Here is a 23,597-nt window from a genome sequence, read left to right as displayed (position 1 = left end):
AAGTTCCTCGCACTATTTGTCAACAATTGCTTTGAAAAGGACGTCCAATTTCAGCCCAACATGCAACTTTCTTTCCCCATTCTTCCCACTGCAGTTTTATTTTCAGCGTTTCCTGACTGGAGGTTGTTTTTGCTGGCATGAGACATGAGGATTCTGATGGCAAGTCTTTCCCAAATAAAATAGCCTATTGGCTAAAAATACATATTTCAGTGATCTTTTAATCTTCCTTGCAATCCACCAATTGTTCTTTCCTGATCTTTGTACCTAAAATAAAATTCCCTCTGAATTGACACTAGATTCTTTACAAGGTGAAGCACCATCAACATTTGCAGCAGCGTCTTGATGTTTTGGTCTTGTTAAACAATCTCTGGCAAAGTGACCACACTTGTCACATCTGAAACATTGAATTTTAGAGAGATCCTTCTTCTTCTTCAATTCAGGAGCTGAATCTGAATTCCTATCTCTACTCTTGAAATTTTCTTCTCTCTTCTCATTCTTTCCATTAAGATGTATGAGCAGCAAGAACACGATCTTCTTCATGATGAGATTTCCATCCATTCCTCTTGCTTCTAATCCAAATTCCTCTTTAATACAATCAGCTCTCAGACGATCAAACTTGTGTTATTCTTCTCTTCCACTAATGTCATGATTAAGATTCCCAAGAATGAGGGGGACCATTCATAGATAACATAACCAGGTCTTTATATTCAATTGAATCTCCAATGGCATTAAACTGATCTTTCAATTCTGTAGTCTTTATGAAGGAGACAACTTATTCTTCTCTAGCTGTTTTTTTATATGAACAAGCTGATGTCTCAAGGCTTGAGCTCTGCTAGTATTGTTAAACACTTCTTTAGCAGATTTCAACTTGAATATAATAGGCACAAGAAGATCCTTTACAGAATCAATCAAAATCTTCCTTCAGAGTAGTTTTCTTACTCCATTGAGCTTTCTCAGTATCATCAGTTGGCTCAGCCACATCCATCTTCACATAGTTCAGAAGATCATTTTCTTCTAGAGCAATGAGGGCTATGAATTTCCATGATGTGAAATTGGATGCATCATCCAGTCTATCATTAACTTTGAGTCCATTCACCATCGGGGAAACCTAAAATAATAAATTTAAAAGAGAAGAAAATAATAGTTCAAATGCTAGAATAATTCCCTGTCAGGAGCTTTACTCAGACATGATCTGATACCATGTTGAATTTATGAACTAGAATAGCATAACCAAATTGCAAATATCTTAAAAAAACTAGAACAGATAAACATGAGATTATCTTGGGAAACCCTCCACTTGAGGGCGAAAAACCCAGCCACACCAAAAATAATCTTTTAATGAAATAGTAATGACAGTCCAGTTACAAGGCTCGAATACTTTAACTGCACACCATGAACTGCAAGAACATTTATGCAAAGTGTTCCCAAGTTCATGACCTTGAGGCACAAACATATCATTTTCAGCTTGATTCGAGCTTGCTTGCATGTCAACTTTTATGACATAACCATCTTGAACCTTGGAAGAAATTTTTTCCTTCCTCGTCTTTTCATCACGGGCCTTCGGAGACTGCATACACCAGATGTGAGAGTCGCCAGCTAAGTCTTCTTCTTTTCCCTAGAAGAGAATAGCAAGATCACTAGCTTCAAATACAAGATGCTTCACTATTGTTTTCGCTAATGGTGCTTCAATTGCAAGCTTCATAGATGGTGAAGCTAACTTTTGTTGATTCCCAACAAGAGAACTATGAGGAAGAGTTGGAAGAGGCCTCCTTGGTACATTTTCATGAGGAAAAAAGAACATGCCTTGAGCTATTTGCTTTTTGAGGGCAAGTATCTCATTTGCTAATCTTTGCACCGCAGGATCCGCTCTTATATTGGAAGAAAATGAATTAGAAGAATAATAACTTTCTTCAAACCCACTTGTGACAATTCTTATCTTCCTAGCAAGAATAAGATCATTTTCAATTTCTATCACCAATGTTTGTGCAGCTGCAAGAGTAGCTGGGGCTTCTCTCCTTAGTAGAAAACTAACTTCAGGAATTTGAGCATTGACAAAGAAACACTTTAGATTGGCAGTTGTAGGTTGAGCAACAGCTGGAATTCTTCGTGTCAATTTGTTGAAATGAGCAACAAATTCACGCATAGACATGTGAAATGATTTCCACAACTGAGCAAGTTGGGCCAATAATGCACGGGCATCTTTAGGAGGCTTGAACCTTTCTTCAAACTTGACTATGAGGGTAGCCCAGTTTGTGATAGTACTTGGTGGTAAATGGTAAAACCAATCAGCAGCCACACCTTGTAGTGTTGCCACGAACAACCTTACAGACACGTCCTCGTATTCAATAGCATGAACACCGCATGCAATGTAGGAAGCAGCAATATGCTCATCAAGATGTTGTTCGTCATCACCAAAAAACTTGGGAAAGTTCTTTTGCGAGCCATCAGGAAGATCATGTAAAGGTGGAGCTAGATTCAACGGTCCAAAAGCATTTCCCCAAGGACCTTGGGCCATTTACATGTCCTTGGTAAATGCATGAAACAATTACAATGAATAATATTACAATGAAAAAGGACATGGGTATGCTTCAAATGAAAGCATGAGGCTCTCAAATGCGTGTCGTATTTCCAGCGGAGTTGCCAAAAAATTGTTGGGTGGATATTTTGCAACTGACAGTTTTGGGTAAAAATCAAGTCGCAAAATAAGATGACTAGCCACAACGTGTGAGACAGAGTCTCTCCTACCTTAAAGGGAAGGCTCCCCCTTCTCACCGTTCCTTGGATCAACTCAAGGTAAGCAAGAAGTTGAGAGATTTTATAAAATAGTTGTTACCAATATCCTTTCTTCTTAACTTTCAAGAAAGAATCCACTTACTTGTGAAGCGAGTAATGGACAGGGTGAATCTCTAACTACAATTCTATCAAGAGCTGAAAATAGTGATATCGATAAACCTTCACTAACTCAAAGGCTAGCTGAAAATGTACTGGTTTGGCTCTAAGTCTGGTCGTACTTCTATATGGAAAAACTTTACAATTAGGGCACAAAGACTCCTAAAAGTAAGAATACTTAGCTGTTTTACGAATTAAGAAGAAAATATAAGCTACAGGCAAAGCTTCTAGCTATATACTTTCACAATTGCTCCTGGTTAGAGCTCTGGCTTCGGTTGCTTCTTAACTCTTTTCTATTCAATTCACGAGATACAATTACCAATAACACAAGATAACATGAATCAAAGACAACTTGGATGAATTATAGACAAAGCTTACAATTTAGACAATAACAATCTCACTTAATCAAAGTTATGTCTTAAATGCTCCTTTGTATTCACTTTCTCTCAAAATAGTGCTTACACAAACAAAGTTCTGTTGGCACAATTTCTCCAGAGCTGTCTTTCATAAAAGATAATGATGATTTTACAATGAAGGGGTACTCCTTTATATAGGCACGGGAGTTGAGAAAAAAGGTGGAGGAAAAAGTGGGAGCAACTCAACCAACTTTGACCTAGTCTAACTACAAAAGAAAATAAAGGGTTACATACAATTACACATGCAACTCACATTACATCCTTTTACATACATGTAACTTGCATTTCATGTAATTACATATGTAAGTCGTGTTACATTCTCTTCAATTACAAACATGGAAGTAGAAGAAAGAAGATGGAAGAGAGTTGAAACAATTCTGAAGGGCCTTGTACTTGATGATGCAATTCTGGATGATCACAGGATCGGAAGTTCCTGTGCTTTGTGCTATTGCATTCACTTTGATAACCATGGTGTTGCGTTTTTTGATAACCTCTGACTTTGATGAATTGTCTATTGTCATTTGAAAACTTGATGTGATCAAACTTTTCTCGTTCAAGTTGTCGTGAATTCTCCTTTGTAGATCAACACAAACTGGATTCTTTGACACTTTGAAAACCTTTTTGATGATGTTCGGATGTATACTTGGAACAACTTTCCATCAACACCTTTAACCTTTTTTGTCTTGTTTGAAGTAAAGTGTTTGGCGCATGGGAATGCTTGCAAATGGAGATTGCTGATTTCCAAAATGTGACTTGGGCTTTTAAGATGTCATTGCACGAAAAATGGATTACATGTAAGTAAATGCAACATACAACAAGGGATGAAGGATGAGATGGAGAGCAAAGGCGAATGGTGGATGAGATTTTACATGTAAATGCAAATGGAAGAGATGCAAAGCATGTAATGACATGGGAAGTGGAAATACATGTATTTGCTCATGGAGGCGCGAATGCATATGGACAGGCAAAAATGAAAAATGAGATTTAATGAAGTTTGAGGGAAAATGAACTTTATAGACGCCTTTGAGGAAAAGTAAGGTCCAAGTACATGGGAAAACATGCACATGACATCTTTTTGACTTTTCAAAAAGTGACTTTTAATCAAAATTGGACCTTTGAGATGCAATTACACGTAAGGCATTTTGTGTAATTGTGTTGTGCGAATGGATGCAGAAAGTGAGATGAGTGAAAATAGAAGCGGAAAATGGGATTACATGCATGAAGTGAAGCAAAAACAAGTTCTTGGGAAAGAACTTGTAACTTCTCCAAAGTGGAGAAAACCGACAAGCAAGCACAAAGCACAAAAACAAGCACAAAACAAACACATGCCTTTGGCAAAAGACTCAAACATGTCAAGATGCAATGCACTTCAAAACTCAAATTCGAAATTGGGACTTGGGAAAGAACCAAAAACATGAAAATGAATAAAAACTTCATATTTAAAGGAGAAATGCACTTTCCATGGCAAAGATTTTCACAAATGGCAACCATCAAGTAATTTCATGCATAAAATCAACAAGATAAGCATGAATTAAATAGCAAGGAGGAAGAAGTCCACTTACATGAAGATTAAGTGCCAAATATGAAGGAAAAAGATGCTCCAATGTTTGAAAAATTCTTCAAAAATGGTAAGACCTTTTCCAACTTTGCAAATTCGAATGGGAGAGGGCAACAAACAAGGAGAAGTTGTTGGAAGATGCCAAAATGTGCCCCAAAAACACTCCATATTCCAACGTTATTGAAGATTTATGCTTGCAACATATTTTTGGCAAAAATCGTTTTTCTTCATGTTGCAAGATCAAAACGTTTTGATCATTAAACCTCAAAATGTGAACTTCATTGCCATGTAATCCCCAAAAAAATGCCAAAACGATTTGGTTGGGAGGGAAAACATGCACTAAAAATTGATTTTTTTGCAAATTTCTTCAAAAACATGATCCATTATGAAAGTTTCAAAAATGTTTTTGCGGTAAATGAATCCATTTTAGAAGCAAGGGAACTCATTGCCATCCAAAAATGTTTCAAATGGAACAAATCCCATAGAAATCCATTGAGAAAAACTCAAGATAGGAGCAAAAATGAAGGTATTTGAAATTTTTCTTCAAAAACGTGCCCTAGGATTGATCTCCAAAAACAATTTTTAGCATGCCAAATCCATTCTTGATGCAAAGAAAATCATTGCCAAGGAAAAAGGTCTTCAATGGAGAAGATTTCATGCAATTTCACTAAGAAAATCTCAAGTTATGAGCAAAATCGGGTTCTTGGAGGCCAAATGCATGCTTTCCTTTCAAAATCGGACTTTTTGAGATGCATAGCATATTTTAAAACATGCTTTCCTTCAAAATCGGACCTTTTCAGGTGCATGACATGTTTTAAAATATGCATCAAGTGAAAATAGGACCTTTTTAGGTGCAATGCATATTTTAAAATATGCTTCCAAGTGAAAATTGAACCTTTTGGAGGGGAATGCATACTTTAAAATGCAACTCACCCTTTAGATGCATAAGCATGAAAACTCCACTTTTCATGTCATAGCATCAAAAAGGTCCACTTATGGTGAACTTTTGATGTAATGACATCAAACATGTCCACCAAAGTAAACTTTATATGCAATGGCATGAAAAAAGTCCACTTTTGATGGATTTTACATGCTTATGCATATAAAATGTCCACTTATGAAGTCTTTAAGTTATTTAATTCACTTAAAATTATAAAAATGTTACAATATGGGTCAAAAACAATATTTATTTATCATATTTGAAATATAACATATAACATCATTTTAAAGTAACATTTAAATAAGCATTTGATTTTTAAAACCAAAAATTAAAATGAAACTATATAGTTATATAGTTATTTTAAGTGAAAATTAAAAAGTAACTCAACTTAAAATTATAACATAAAGTGCACTATAGTCACTTTAAGTTATAAAATTAAAGTACAAGTAATTTAAAAACATAACAAAAAGTGGATGTAATGTTATATTTTTCAAAAAGTGAATGTCAATTTGAAAATATAACATCATATTTTTAATTTGTGCTGTTGCACTTAAAATATCCACTTTTGAGGCACTAAAACAAACATAACTCTTGATTGACAACTTCGATTGACCTCTTGGTTAGATCGAATCGAAGGGAAAAATGAAAGGCATGACATGAGAAACACTAAAGGACTAAAAACTAGCAAACACAAACTCAAAAGCAAAGAACCGACTGTGAAGGCTTCAAAAATCAAGCAAAGGCTCGACAGAAAGCAAAACGAAAAAGACTTGACGAAGGCCTTCAGTAAAAGGATTCATTATATCAATTGTTATTGATTGGTTGATCAATACTAACCAAATAAATAATGAACTAAACTCAGAGAAATGCGAAACTAAGCTTGAAAAAGTTTTGTATTGTTACCTACATTTTGTGGTGACAAAATGCAGGACAACATATATCAATCCTTTGTGGGTTTGGATCTTTTGGAATGGATCAAAATCTTCCCTTGCAGGATATGTTCCCAACTGATAAAATTGTAGCTCACCACTTGCTGTTCCCGCTGCCTATAATGAAGGGAAAGATTCAAGCATTATTCCCAGAGTGATGGATGAGAGTACCCCTTGTTTGTGCCTTTCCTTCTACATAAGATTGAATTCTGAAAGTTCTTTGACCACATCCAACAAAACTATCATGTTGTTAGGGTACTTTGGGAGCCTATATGGTTCGGAGGAGAATCCCTAGATCCTGATAGAAGTGAAGGTAGGGAATTGGATATACCAATTTCCATATTGCTGAATCAACTCAATTGCCTCCTTGGATAATCTACTATTTGTTTCTCCTTGAAGTATGTGAGTGATGTTCGTACTAAAGATGTCTTTTAGCCTCTTGTAACTCGCTCCATGTAATTACAACTCAGGTTAACAGTCATAGATCTTGAATTGTCCTTTTCCATTCCCAACTTCGCTCTGACATATAAGACCTGGATATTTTATGTTCCTTGCCAATAGGTTGACTATATAAGAACTCATGTAGAATTGCTTTGTATTCCTTAGGTCTCTTAATTGTGCATCTATGTTGTCACTTATCATCTTGGCCCAATTTATCATTACTTCACCTGTAGCAAACTCCTCTATGAAGTAGAACATCAAGGTATCAAAGAAGGCCCCTTGGAGTGATCCCTTAATTCTGTTTAGCATGAATACCATATCATTGTATTCATCCTTGAAATCTTTGCTTACCAACTTTTTTAGTAATTTGGAATGGTGCTTCTTTGACTCATTGACCCATTTCTTATTTTTGATATCCTTGCAAGCATCTACCCTTTCCTCGAATAGCCTCTTGGTCTCCTCCTTAGTCCTGATCCGCATTTCGGAGTGATACGGGATTCCAAAAGTCTCTCTTATTGCCTCCTTGCTTAGGAATGCAAGTACTCTTTCTTGAGCCTTGATCGTCCTAGTGTTTGGATCATAGTTCTTTGCTTATTCGACCATGAGCTTGCTACACTGGATGGCCAGAGGAAATCTAGCTTCCTGGTAAAGTCCATTCTTTACTATATTCACTACTAGCTGTGAAGGTAAGTAATCTCGGTGCCCGTTCATTCTCCTCCTTAACCTCTTCAAATCAAGGTGCTCCATGTTCATGTCTGTGACCTTTCCCCACTTGGATACTATTGAGGGCTCTGGATAAAAGCCTTTGGATAGCCTCTTGACAAACACTGTCCTTGCTGCGAATCCCTTTGGCTCTGCCATCCCTATACAAAGCTCGAAGTTAGTAAAGGTTAAAGAACCAAACACAATCATAAATTTCAGACTTCACAATCCTTGAATCAGTCCATGAATTTAGTGCAAACTATTAAAATAGGATTGATTAATCTGTTTTGTAACTTGTAATAGCACTTGTAGATCTTTTATGTGTTTTCCAAGTTACTATATGAATAAATATATATGTGATATAAAGAGGCATGTTTCTTTTAACCTACATTATTTAAAGTTATATCACAAGTAATATACTCTCAATATATATAATGGTTATATAACAAGATTATATATATATATATACACACACACACACTCTCTTAACATAAGTGAATTATTCCATATATAATACTTGTCATATATTATTTATATATCTCATATATATAATATAATTTATTTGACATAATTATAACATTAACACTCCCTCTTAATGAAGAAGGATAAAACATAGAGATATTACACAATAGGTAATATTTCATGAATAATACATTTAGGTAATCTTTGATCAGACGATTTCCAATATATGATATCATATAAGTATTGGTCTCTTAGAATATCAACACATGATATCAACCAATTACTATTTGATATCATATTAGGTAACATGAGCATTGGCTTATCAAAACATCAATCAAATGATATTCACCAAGTACTCTGAGTAATGGCCTATCATAACATTAATTAAATGATATTCACTAAGTATTCAATGCGGTAATGGCCTATCAAAATATCAAGGCAAACTATTCACCAAGTGCCTATCATAGATCTATGTGAACAACTTATAGATAGTCAACTTAATGACATCTAACACTTGTTGATTTACAAGATAAAGCCTTTCATGATCTATTTCAACATATACATGAAACGTATATCATGATACAAGTTATTGTAAGGTTGTCACCTTTCAATAACTTCTCCAAAAACAAGTGATAATCATTTGGAAGTCCTCACTTCTTCATGATGTACACAGGGGGCAGGCTCATACACACATGCCATGAAAAGTTCACATGAAGTCACCACGGATACTGTCATGTGGTGTTGTCATGACATCCATCATAAAACATATCATAGAATAAGGTTTTAACCTCAAACTTATCTCTCATAGATAAGAATGTATTACAAGGGATTGCACTTGGAACTCCTTCACGAAGAAACATTAACCTTATGATCTCTAATATCAACTTTTCTGACCTCTTAGAACAAAGTTCTCTCCGATGAAGCGTCAAACTCCCTTTGAATATGTTATCATCCTTCTAACCACCTAGCAGCAAGTCATGTCATGCTTCCCTAGTTCAACAGGTATCCTGATAGCATAAAGTCTTATGATTGAAGCATATTTTCTATCTGTTCCCTCTCTTTGTCCAAGGTTGCCTCTAATGAACTATCAAACTCCCTCTCATAATCTCAATCATCAAGGACTTCAAGAGACTCACATTATTCAACCTAATTAGTAGATGATTAACGAATCCTAAATCACAGCTTCTTTGGAGCTGCTATTGTAAGATTGAGTCTGTACAATATTTGGTAGCATGCCTAATGTTCCAATCTTCTTCCCAACTTCCTTGATACAAGTTTCTCCAATCAGAAAATGCCTTCATATGAGCATTTGTCAAACAATGGGAATGGCACATTGGTTAATATTCCCTCACACAATCTAAGATTCCCACTTATATCGAGTTAATCAAAGCTTTCTAGGAATCCTTGAGACCATAATATGCCTGTGAAAAATGTTTGTTAAGATTAAGCATATATTCTAAATGACAAACATAACACTCCATCAATAATTCAAACTATCACAATTTTCCTTATAGTGTTCACATAATAGAGCACTTGTGTCAAGTAAAGGGATCAACAACTAGTAGAATAATGTATGCAGCTTGGTCATAGTAGAAGAAAACACCCAATATGCTCCTTAATTATTATCACATTTTTTTCATACATATATATATTATTGGTATGTTTGCCGTTGCGCCAAAAGCTCTTGCTATCAACAAACACCTCAAACACAAGACCTACCTAGATCCACGAGAGGCAGTTAAGCAATGTCACAAACCCTAAAGGAGGTGCTGACCACCAAATCAACATATATAACCAAAAAATGTGAGAATTTGAACAAAGTCATAAATCATGAAATCCTCTAAAATCACACAACTCTAACTCAAGTGTATATTTGCTCTTCTCAATGAGGTTGAATCCCTTCTACTTATGATTATAATGAACTTCAAGTTTCATCCATGACTTTGCTCCATTAATCAGAAATGGCAAATATATTGTATTTCATGATATCAAGACCCTTCTACATGTTTAGATCCACTTGCAATTATCAAGAATGCAAAGTTATAACAAAACACTTTGTATTAGATCCACAAAAATCTCTTTTGTAAATTTGCATAACCTTATCATGTATGGATCCCTTTCTCATTATTTAGCCTTCTCATATCGTCAATTATGTGTACAGTTCACACTTCCAATTTCCTGTTATAATCTATTTTGTAGACCTTGCATCATTTTGGGATTACAAATGCATACATCCATGAATTTGGAAGTCAATAATAATGTTGTACACTTGTTCTATCTCCTCTTTATCTGTCTTAAGGCTGGAGCATGAGGTTGCTTATAAAGTGTTTGGCTGAATGTTGAAGCTTGAGCAAAGAAGACGTCACGAACTGCAAAGATGGTCCTAACACAGTATACATTTTTGATAAAGAGAAGCAGAATGGGGAGCATAGCTCGGATGCCAACCTCCAATCTTTTCACACCTTGCATACATATCTATATGGCAACCTGAAGCATTTTGAAATTTCCTTACCTACAGGTCCCCTGGTTTCTTTACAAGCTTACACCGCAGTCAAGGACATGATAACTATTAGACACAATGTCACAGCCCCATGCCATCTCTAGGATTGCGAGTATGCACAAGATAGCCTCAAGAAAATGCAATTTATAGGCAAAATGCCAAATGTGGAAAACTTTCTCTTATTCTATCGTCATTTTGAAAAGGTTATGAACATCTATCAATGCACAATATACACAGGAGTTTCACTAAATGTTGTGGTCTAATAGCACCGGTATACATGCTTGCAAAATGTGGAATCAATGGAATTCACTTGACGGAAGGTGGACGCATTAACCCCTCATTCCTCAGTGGACGCTATTCGAACACCGATATTTTCATTTAGCAATCTCCAAAGATACCAAAGTATACTTGTGAGTCGCAGGTGAAGACTGTTGGACATTGCACCATTGAGGTTGATGTGAGCAAATCCCAAGCTTCCTTGTCAATCTAGCTCTTTTGATATTCAAATTCTTGTATGAGCATAGAGTTTTGAGATCCATCTGAGGCGGGTTCACTGCCATTGATCAGCATGGAGAAAAATAGTGGCATAGTAGCTTGCAGTGATCACATTGAGAACCATTTGTGTTGACTCCATCAATATTAAACATATATTCGATGCAATTTTTAAACCCCACTTAAATTTTTTATTCTGCCAATCCTGACGGTTAAGGTAATCTATCTCATCTTCCATTCTCTATCTTAAAGTTATTATGTTCATTCATTAATTTCAACGGCATGGTATATCTCATCATTGATGACTTCATATGTCTCTTCAAACAATTGGATCTACCATGTGATTGGATGAGGATATCACATTGAAAGCCAAAATGGGCAAGCTCTCCCGTCCACCAATTTGAGACTGTCAACGAACCGTGAGAAGCATCTGCACTATCAACCCTACCATGACAGTTAGTGTAAGGGCTCCATATTTGACTTGGACTGTGAAAATACCCTACTTCCCAAGACCAACAATGCGCTAGCTCCTAAGTTACCATCGTCTTGGGCATACCATCGTCTTTCATGGAGAATACCACCAGTGACTTGTTTAATAAATCTGTTGATGGAGGTAATTTGTCCATTTGCATATCAGATCTCATTGCAATACTGCTTTGATACGATGTTAAAATAGGATTGCTTAATTTGTTTTGTAACTTGTAATAGAACTTGTAGATCTTTTATGTGGTTTCCAAGTTAATATATGAATGAATATATATGTGATATAAAGAGGCATGTCTCTTTTTAACCTACATTATTTAAAGTTATATCGCAAGTAATATACTCTCAATATATATATAATGGTTATATAACAAGATTATAAATAAACTCTTAACATAAGTTAATTATTCCATATATAATACTTGTCATATATTATTTATACATCTCATATATATAATATAATTTCTCCAATAGAATTATAACATTAACACAAACTTAGTGATCCTATCCCTTGGAAGGTTGTAATTAAAATAGGCGTATGGATAAGAAAACTAACACAAAGTTTGTTAAAAAAAAATCATGTTTGTGAATCCATTAGTGAATGATCAACCCATTGATTGTGAATTAAAACCATGTTCACCATTCAAGCCAACCTTGAAATGTCTGAGGACATACCTGCAACTGCTTCGTTGTGAATGAATCCAAGCACAAAACTTAGCATTTTGATGCCTAATAACCATCAAGAATACCCAGCAATGTCAAATTGATGAGTTGGAAGGACTGGGAATATATCAGGTATCATAAGGCACAACACTTGGTGAAGGTTTTGCAAATGGGGTTGCAAGCTTTGGGTTTAACAATGGAGGAACCTCCGTAGTTAAGCGCGCTCAGGCTGGAGTAGTACTGGGATGGGTGACCTCCCGGGAAGTCCCGGTGCTTCACCCCTGTGAGCATCACCTAGATCCAATGAGTGCTAAGTGTTCCATTTATTCTCATGAGAGATGGATTCATGTTGAATCACTACTCATGAAACATGGGTCAATGAGTTTGACTCAAAAATCACACAGTTAAATCCTGATAGTAATATCACAATTTGACTTGCTGTGGAAATTATTTCCTACTTATCAACTGGGAATTTATTGCAAACTTCAAAGGGAGTTGCTTGTGTTGTTTAAATCTGCAGACTTGAGTCTGCAACTCAAGGTTTTCAGACTTCAATGTGGCTCAAAATGAGCCTTAGGATGCCACCACAAAGTCTGCAACAAGTTCAAATCAAATGGCCATCACAAAACAAACTCATACCTAGGTGAGGAGATATCAATTTTCAGACCTGGTCTTCAGACATTTGAATGTAGCAGCCCTACCTTAAACCCCAAGTGACTGCAAATGGTTGGAAATGGTCGTTTTGGTGTGGGGATTGATTTGCAAACAAGTTTGAAGTTTGGAATGCTTTGGGGACTTAGTGATTTTATAGGATTTTCTGAAAATTGCCCCTGTTTGAGAATATTCAGACCTTAGGCTTGCAACATAGTTCTATTTCAGACCTCTCATGACTGCAAAATGGTGTTGAGAAAAATGGGAGAGGTTTGCAACAACCTTTGGATAAGGATGCAAACACAAGCAAACCCAGATTTTGAAAGAAAAACTTAGATTTTCAGACCCAGCCCCTAGATTTTTATTCATGGCAGCCTTACCACTGACTTTCACTGTCTGAAAATGGTTTGAAATGATGAGCAATGGGCAGGGGAAGACTCAGCAAACAAGTTTGGACCTGTTGGAAAAAAAGGTAATTTTGGTGATTATTTTTGACAAAATCGCCCTTGTTCATTGAATTTCAGATCTGGGCATGTCTACCCCTGATTTGACCCTCAAATGGTTTCCAAATAGATGCCCAAGGATGGTGAATTGGTCTAGAATGCATGCTTGGCAATCTGGACACCTGAAAAACTATTCATGGGTTTCTAAAAAAAATTACCAAACTCAGAAGTCTGCAGATCTGAACTGTAAATTCTCTGTCCTTGGCCTTCCAATGGCCTTCAATGTCTCAAAAAATACACTCCACAAGTCTTAGACTTTAGCAATGTCAGGCCTCTTCCAATGGCAGCCATCTTCCTACTTCACCTAGACTCCTATCACCAATGTTGGATCGTGCTTCACCTTGCTCGCTTGCTCCAGATTTTCAGCCACTTAGCCTTAGCCTTAGCCTTAGCCTTAGCCTTTATAAATCCTTATATTTTCTTCTCTTAGTTCATGGCCTTTTAAAGGGGTTCAGCTTGTTGATTTGCCTGCCACAAGCAATGTGGGATAAAAATTTGATACCCTTCTAGAGGCTTCTTAATTTATCTTATCAATTTCCCTTTATTTACTTTATTTAATGGTAAAAAGGGGCGTAAAAGGGAAAAACAACCAGGTATGGATTTCCCCCCAAAAAAGGCTAAGTCCACATTTCCCTCTCCAATTGGTCACATCCAAACTCTACCTCCATCCCTGCAAAATTGGAAACTCAATTAGGATTTGGATAGGAAATTCATGTATAGTCCGGATTTTGAGTATTTTTATAAAGAAAAAATGATTTTCTTTAGGACTTTAGTCATTTTAAGTGTGGAAAATCAATTTTTGTAAGGATTTTAAGGCCCTTATGCATGAATTATGCCTTTATATTGAATTTTGGACTAATGGACTAGCATAAATTTAAATACACTTATGATTTTATGTTCAACCCATTATAACATGATCCCAACAGAGTTCCATTTTAACATCCCCACTTCAAAATCCCAACTTGGAAATTTGACCTTTGAGTTAACCCCTCTGTTTTAAAGCTTTCAATTGGACAATGTAATGCCAAAATTTGCCAAACCTAACTACCACGAGCCAAAAAAGGGCCCGGGGGGGGGGGGGGGGGGGGGGTTGTCCCCATTTATAATGGGGTGATGTTGTGAAAAGGTCACAACATGATCCACTTTTTATTTGCCTTTTACTTTTTAGGATCTTTGTACATTGCTCTTTTTTTTCTTCCAATCTTATTTTCTTTTGTTCCTTGATTCATTACTGTTAATCTTTATATAGAAGAGTTTACAAAGTACTTTTTAAGCATTTTCCAAGATGTAGATGTGTAATGTCCCCTTTTTGGGACACTAGAAATTTTAAAGATATATTCATATAATATTAAAATTGACTATGAGAGTGTGAAAGATCAATTTAATATTATGAAGTGGGCTAAAAGTGACAAGGAGGGATAAGATAAAAAGATAGGAAGGCAGTTGAAGAGTCACAACTGTGAGGATTAAAAGGAGAAGAGGCTTATTCATTTGGCATGCTTGGTTTATGATTCAGATTTCAGTCTCTCTTGCGAGAGTTATTCAGAAAGCTTCAACTTTCATCCAGTGTGAGGACATCAACCCTCGTGCTGGTAGACAGTGGACGCAAATCCATTGTCCGTAGAGACGTTACATCCGGTTTCTCACGTGTGCATACAGGTTCTTTGCTTAGTATTCCAATCCGACTGTAAAACTGTTTAAGATTGGACTTTGAATAGTAGTTAATTGTATTGCTGTAGTATAATGCAATAACATTTTTAATGTTTTTTATGAGAATCTACTGGTTTATATTGTTGGTTCATAATGTATCTACCTATGTTTATGTTTTGAAAAATTATCATGAGTTAGAAACCGAGTAAATATCTATTGGGGATATTACAGTGGTATTAGAGCTTCAAACTTGCCATCCTGTTGGGTAGAAGCAAGTTTACCAGAAAGATTATCAATATTCTGAATAGTGTTGAAATCATCCCAGCGTTTCCATGCAAGTCTTGGAAGATTATATTGGAGTGAAGTTTATGCAAAATTATAGGAGTTTTATTAGAGTTAAAATCCTTCCATCATGTGAAGGTGATTTGGAAAATTGTTAGAGACAATTTCACTAGTTTTATATTATATCTTGAAACTGGATTCTAAGTTTATGCATCAAGAGCATCAAGTAACCTTTACTAGTATTACCGTGTGAAGTAATTGCAAAGATACAATATCTACAGGTCATAGTCATTTTCTCTAAGGATTTGGTACAAAGGATTCGAAATTTATTTACACATTCCCATGAGTTGAGACAATGATTTTTGTGGTCTTTAATGTTTCAAATCTTATATCCTTGTTGGAATAGGAGGTGACTACTGTCCATGGTTCAAATTCTTGTTGTGAAGGGTTTTCTAAATGTGGTTGTTCTGGGTGTTAAAAGGGAAAGATTATGCAAAAAATTCAAAAGGCCTACATTGGAGAACTTGCTTCCTATTCGCCTTGATATTGAAATTGATGATGGACAACGTTTAAAGGATGCATCCATATTCCGAGATTGCAGTTTTGCGAGGAGGCTGGTTAAAGATCTGAAATATCCTAGAAGTTTTGTAACACCTATCATTTAATCAATTCAATCGCAATTAGCAAAGTTCCAATCATTTGAAGGACTCCGAAATATTTGATATCATGGGCCTAACTCAAACTTTCGGGAGACTATTTATTTTGCGTGGAAGCAAATATATACTTTGCGGAGAAATATTTTTTAGATTAAGCCCCTATTGGCCATCTATATTCAGTGGGATTAATTTGCAGGTCGAGTAAAATTAATATTCGCAAGCAAATATATAAAATGGCTAGGCGGAACATTCCAAGGACATTAGTTTAAAACTCCTTGAGATGCCGCGTTGTTTTTCTTGCGTTGATGTTGGAGGAGGAATATCGAGTTTGTGTTTGAAGGAGTTGGAAGAATTATGAGCTATCATTTTGGATGGTTGTGCATTCTTTGTGAAGTAATTAATGGATTCTGTCAAACATTGATACACACAAGTTTAGGACTATGACTGCAGGAGAATATCTGATAGGAACATCTTGGTAAGGTGATTTCAGACGGACATTTCATGATTTTTCGTGAGTAGGAATTTTGTTTGGATCGTCGAAAAAGGTGTAAGGAGACAAAAGCACTTACAGGAAAATTAGCGTTGTGGCTCAAAGACATTACCATAGTAGAGTTACACATACCCTTATCTTCAAGTCTGGCAACACACCAGTTTGTAACTCCTGTCTCAGGGTCTAGTATGGTGTGATTCATTCATAAAGTAATGCCTAAGCAATTACTCGTTAGGAATATCCATCATTCCTTCATCAGACCTCTACGCTCAAGATATCCAATCAAGTCAAGGTTGGCATGGTTAAGCAAGGGAATATTATTTGAAACGTTTGTAGCCAGTATATGTTGGCTCACTCAGCACTTTGGAACATTAGAAGTAGTTGCACAATCATCATTGGTTAGTAGCAGAATCCTGAATCAAGGAATTATAACAACAATGATATTTTGATTACCTTTTGACATTGTCGTGGATGACTGCAAGACATTCATGGAAATTGAAGGGAATTGATTTTTGCTGTCACAAGAATATTTGGGCGTGAGTTGTTAGCAGCGGAGACAATTATCTCTAAATTGGTAACCATATTCATAAGATTGAAGCCGTGGAGGAATTGTTGTGACTATCAAACATTTAGGTGGGTAAGAAACGACTTCTCAGGGGTTTATCAAGAGAAATATTTAATTTGCAGGTGTCGGGTCATTGATTGGCTGCTCGAATCAAAGAGTTTGCAATTGTATTGTAGGAGACTTGTTCATCATTGTTTGGTGAAAAGACTGCGGTATATCTTATATGATAACCATATCTGTTAGGTTAGAGTATTGGAAGATATGCAGAGCAGTGACATAGTTGTGATGGATAAATTGGTTTAATTCTAGGTATGTTGAATTCATGGGTGTTTGAAACAAATTTATTTCCTCCTAAAGCATCAAACTTAGTTGTCTACTCTTGTTGCTATTTTGGTGTCTCACGAGCATGTTGCTTGAAGTATTTTCCTAATCGTGCTGAGTGAAGAGACTTTTCTAAAACTCAAAACTGTATCCAAGTCCTCACCAAACTGATTTCCTACATCTGCACATAATCAACATATGTTCAATCTAACTTTACAATTGGATGTTCAGGAATTGCTCACAACCTTGTGCATTTATATTACGTCTGTTCTTTGTTGTCAATACATTTATGTAACCTGAGTCAAATCAGTAACATACACAATCAAAGAGCAGATTAATAAGGGTCAGCCTGTAATTGAAATTGTGCACTCAAAAGTTTTCCTCAAAGGGCATTTCTTGAATGGTGGCTGAAGGGAATTGAATATTAACAATTGCCCAACGACTCTTTTAGTCAATTGGTTGTTTTATAGAGGCTCTTGTAAGATGCAATCTATCTCTGTTGTTTATTGAATAAATCACCACATGGGTGAACAACCTAGTATTTCAATATTGAATTATAGAATACAACATTAGGAAGTTGTACCGCTGCATGGTAACAAATCCCAGTAAACTGTTCCCACATACAGCCAGTCTAATCCTAGCCTACAATCTCCTAGAGGGATTTCAGGCAACTAACTCGGGGTAGTATGCCTACAGTTTGACAAATGCTATGTTCATAATTACCAGGGTATATGGGAATATTTCAACAAGAAGAAGTTTGTAAGGTATTTAAATATGCAAACAGGTGATTTAAGCAGCCATTACAAAAGTTGCAGTTACAGTCATGGAAGATTTGAAAAGCAGTGTTTCTCGGAGGAATTTAACAATACATTCAATGGTCCTCGACTAAGGGACTTGTAGAAAGAGAAAGATTTTGGTTGGTTAAATGCCTTTGGGTTGCAACTAGAACACATGGAATCCTGAAATGATGTTCTCTCCAAATTGGAGGAGATAGAAACTTATTTGACCAATGTAGAGTAGGCAGATTGTAGACTCTTAAATTGGGCTTTACAACCTTTGATGGTGACCTTGGTCTAGCCCAGGTTTATGGAGCATCTAGATAATTGGGTTAATCTTATGGTTGCTTCTTGTCTCAATGAGATCATGCAAATAGCATCTCCTACAACAACCTACAATGATGTGGCAATGAAGAAAGTTTTGTAGCTGATAGTGAAGAACTTGAAGGTTTTACAAGTTAAAGGAATTCCTATGAGACAAGAACAAATTTGCTTGACATTTGAGGACACTAGTACACCCGATCATGTTTTTGAGATTTGTAAATACGAAGAGGAGGCTAAAGAAATTTAGACCAGCATAGGGAAGAATGTAGATAGGATGATTTCAACTGTGGATAAGGAACATACAAGTTTCTACTTGGTGATTTGGAGGTTAGCCTTGACAAACATGTTGATCAGGCTAGTTGTACTCGAAGTAACAACATGTTGGGGTCTTTGTATGATGAACCATATGTTTCTTATACGCATGATATTAACTTCAATGAATGGTCCAAGATGACACTGCAAGATGATGAGTTGTATTGACATGACAATAATGAGATGTATGTCTTAAAGAGCTAGCTAAAGGTTAGTGTTGACATGGTTGTGGCATCTTTGGTACGTTATGCTAGCACCTATGTATATAGGGGTTCTCTAGTTTGATGACAATAGTATGGTATTTGATGTGCCTATGGTGTTGTTTTCAGCTCTTGAGCAGCTTGTTTCTTACAACAACCATTTAGGTCGGGTTGTTACCGTCTATTGGGTTATACATAGCGCCTTGATACATATCTACCTCATCATATCAGCTAGTCATGACAATAGGGTTTGGGATCCAGGTGTTAGCCGTATATATCTATGCCATTTTGAGGGTTTTGTTGTAGTTCTACACACTTTGAGACTGAATGCAATTATGATTAGAAGTGTACAACCTACAAATGCAGTGATACTTCATAGATTAACATGGAATCCAGGGATTGGATTGATGGATGGGTTGTAGTTCGACACCTTGCTTCGTGGTGTGGTAGGATTTGTTTTCAGATTGGGCTACAGAGCTACTTGCAGATTCATATGGAATCCTGGTACTAATTGCTTGGGGACAAGCAATCTTGAGGAGGGAAGATTTGTAATGTCCCCTTTTTGGGACATTAGAAATTTTAAAGACATTCAAATAATATTAAAATTGACTATGAGAGTGTGAAAGATCAATTTAATATTGTGAAGTGGGCTAAAAGTGACTAGGAGGGATAAGACGAAAAGGCAGAAAGGGAGTCGAATAGTCACAACTGTGAGGATTAAAAGGAGAAGAGGCTCATTCATTTGGCATGCTTGGTTTATGATTTAGATTTCGATTTCTCTCTTGCGAGAGTTATTTAGAAAGCTTCAGCTTTCATCCAGCGTGAGGACATCAACCTTCATGCCGGTAGACAGTGGATGCAAACCCATTGTTTGTGGATATGTCACATCAGGTGTCATAGATGTGCTTACAGGTTCTTTTCTTAGTATTCCAATCCGACTGTAAAACTGTGTTTAAGATTAGACTTTGAATAATAGTTATTGTATTGCTATTGCATAATGCAATAACATGTTTTAAGGTCTTTTATGAGAGTCTACTGTATTATATTGTTGGTTCATAATGCATCTGCCTGTGTTTATGTTCTGAAAATTTATCATTAGTTAGAAACTGGGTAAATATCTATTGGGGATATTACAAGCTGTTTATTGTTTATAAAGAAATACAACAGCTACTTTTCTTGGCCCTGAAAAAAAATCTGCTTTAAATCTACTTTTTAATTTTCTTTGAAAATAAAAATTCAGGTTCTGGAAGCATTCCTGCATGATTCTTGTGCTAAAAAAACTGTCAAAAAACTGTAGGTCATGTGCTCAAAAAAACTGTCAAAAAAAATTTTGTGGATCAGTTTGTATGCCAATTATTTTCCAAGCAAATTAAATCTATTCTCAGTAATAGTAGACATGATTTCTCACTAGCTTTACATACTAATTTTACAAGCTGAATTGCAAAAGTTAAAAGTCGATGGTTTAAACTTGTATCAAACAATTTGAAGTTTCCTTTAAATCTAACCATTCATATGAAAGGTGGCTGTGGTTTTTTCCATATTTTTCTTAAGCCATTGTATGCTTTCTTAAAACAATGTTCTAAAATCTCATTATGAGAACAATTTATGTGGTACTTAAGAAACCAAACAGCTAATACTGTTCTTGTTAACTTTCTAAGAACTAAGGCTGGGATGACAGTGGCTGCCGAAAGCATCACACAAGGTCTTCGACGAGCTCGACAAATGATGGTTCAGGTTGTATTGTATTTTTTTGAATATTTTTTATTGTTGTTTGTTACAGGAGTAGCTAGGTATGTAAATTATCGCCGAACATTACCAGTGTTCCTGTCATAATCAAACTTGTTCTTTGAGGTTGTCTATCTTGCTTGGGTGTAGAAATTTGTTATAATGTAAACATTTAATTTTCTTTTATTATTCACTTACCAATTGCTAATTGTGAAATCTGGCACATGTTTCACAGGAGGTTGAGAGGGGTGCAAGTACTCTGGGAACAATAGGTAGGTTTCTATTAACGTAGTCTTCCCTCTTCATTTTCATGATTTAGAACATTTTCAGAGATAATAGTACAACTATTTATGTAATTTATTATTTGTTATCCCAAATTTTGAAAACTTTGTTCTCCTGTTTCACAAGTTAGTTTTCCCCAATTTGGCTCAAAAGCTTTCTTTTTGGGTTTCATTCCTCTAGCTAGGTACCTAGTCGGCCTGACTTGTTAGAAACCCATGCTCAAAACTTCGTTCTCCGGAAGTTCAGTAAACCCTCGACTTCATCAACTATGTTAACTCCTTACCATTGGATGGTTAGGCTAAAAATTGAACCGCCTAAGCTTCACAACAGTTTGGGTTATTGAATGCGCTCCTGATTGTCAAGAATGTAGCTTTCCTTAGATGGTCGGTAGGTCGGGAGGTGATCAAACCTGAGTTTTTCCATTTTGGTAATTAATTCCCATCACCTGCGACTCTGTGACTACATTGTGGTGCATTTTTCTATACATAATCTTTTAAAATCTTGGGAAACTACTAATCTTTAATGGAAAGCGTAATGAAGTGGAATTACTAAGGTGGCAAGACAACTGTAACAGTTAAAGAGCCATTATTATCTGCCGCCAAAATTAAATGAGCTTAAAGTCTCATTACAAGGAAAGGTGGTGGCACTTTTGAGTTCAATTTTCGATTAACCAAAATTCTCTTTTTTTAAAAATGGGACTCCCTACAAGTGAGGAAATGTGGCATGATGAGCCCATTCCTGTCCTACAACCTAACTTGAATTGGCTCAGGGCGGAGCAAGTTGATATTGTCTCCTAGTTGTGCTCGGTTGCGTGGAAGATAAAGACCAACTATTCCGAGTATCGCAAGGTAACTTTTTGTTCTAGGTGGAGAAGAGGAGCGTGCTGAGCTTCACAACCTCTTTATGGAATTGCAGTTAGAAGCAGACAAAGCTGCTGCACCCGGGTAGTTTAATTTTTATAGTTTAGCATGCATGGAATAGTTTTGTAATTAGTAGTAGTAATAGTAATATTTGAGCATTTAAACTATTTTCCATTTCATGGTCCTTTCTTGATACCAGCGCCTTTCAAAGACCTTTATTTTTGGCAATGAATGTTTCATATATATATATATGGACCTTTTGAAAGTTGGGGGGGTGAGAGATAACTCTAAAAGAAGAAAATCTGGCATTTAGCCATTTTTGGTAGTGAAGGTAGTTGAACTTTGTATTGTTTATTTTTGAGAATCTTTAAAATGGAAATATAAGTTGTGCGTTTGTTATATTCTTTCAATATTGTGAATTTAAATTTGTGCTATGACAGTTATCTCATGGTGCTCATCTATCTAATTTGGTTACAAATATTTTGCTTTAGAAGCTTTGTGTTTTGAATCACTTATTCATTTGGGTTAAAATTGTCCAACCCTTTTTCTCCATGTGCTATGTTATGAAATGAACTTTGTGTCATTTTATTTTTCTGTTGCTCTATCTGAAATTATAATTGCACCTCATAGCTGTGTGAGGGTGTTAGTTCCTGCTTTCTAGTTAAAAGCATACCCCAAAAATCAATTACATGATAGGAGAGAGTTGTACCTCTACAATTTAGAAGAAGACCATCCATTTAATGTAGAGATGTCCAATTGTGGGTTGCTAGTTTGTCCTCAATCTTGGGCATAAGGAGTCAATTCTATAATTATCTTTGGAGGACAATCTGCAGCTAATAGATTTTAAGCGACTTCGCTGGTGATAAAATTAAAAGATCAGTGTGCTTTCTTGGTGCCTTCCAAGAAAAGAAGGTTGGCAACTTTGCCTGTTTAGAAAACCCCCAAAAAATGGTTCAATACTAGGCCAAGAAAAGAAATCAATCCCAACCTAAAAGGCAGCCTAGACAGACTTTACAAGAAATATTGTTCGAAAATGATGAATTTCTCTATTCTTGAATGCCTTAAAAGAGAGTATCTGTGAGGCTGAGAAATAGAAGCCGCATTTGTCCAAAAACCATAAATCTGTGCTGTTGTTAAGAGGCATGCATAATTGGTAGTATTTGCTCAAAGATTTTAGAACAGAAGATTCAATAGCTTTAAGCTTCGGTGGCAAGATTGATATTGTTGAAAGAGGAATGTAAAAACCCCTATGTGGTCCCTAATGGCAACGTTGCTGCTCCAGCTGATTTTTTGTATTTTAGACGTTTCTCTGAATTTTGTAAATTTTTTGGGATATTTCATACATCTTTTGTATGACTGAATTGCTCTAACGAGAGGAATAGAAATGAAAACATAGATTCACACAATTAAATTATATTACCAAATAAAGTTGATTGCTTATTTACATAGAGGAAGGAAACTACAAAAATGTCTAGAAACCTGATTATAGTTGCAATGTTCAGCCTGAAGTCCCCCAAATTTACAA

The 23,597-nt window shown here is 35.9% G+C and overlaps 1 protein-coding gene across 1 annotated transcript in view; it reads left to right on the top strand.

Moving 5' to 3' along the window:
* Positions 1–23,597, top strand: part of ATSEC20 (Sec20 family protein) — a 51,224-nt gene that overhangs the window by 13,857 nt on the left and 13,770 nt on the right. Inside the window, exons 4-5 of the mRNA XM_089818037.1 lie at positions 20,864–20,939; positions 21,166–21,202. Of these exons, the coding sequence (XP_089674163.1) occupies positions 20,864–20,939; positions 21,166–21,202 (113 nt within the window). The remainder of the gene's footprint in view (positions 1–20,863; positions 20,940–21,165; positions 21,203–23,597) is intronic.

Source organism: Cupressus sempervirens, chromosome 3 (assembly GCF_028749045.1).
Source record: "Cupressus sempervirens isolate cs-2001-9-10 chromosome 3, ASM2874904v1, whole genome shotgun sequence".
In the NCBI taxonomy this organism is placed as follows: Eukaryota; Viridiplantae; Streptophyta; class Pinopsida; order Cupressales; family Cupressaceae; genus Cupressus; species Cupressus sempervirens.
The sequence above is the reverse complement of the archived record's forward strand: the minus strand, read 5'-3'. Positions and strand labels throughout refer to the sequence as shown.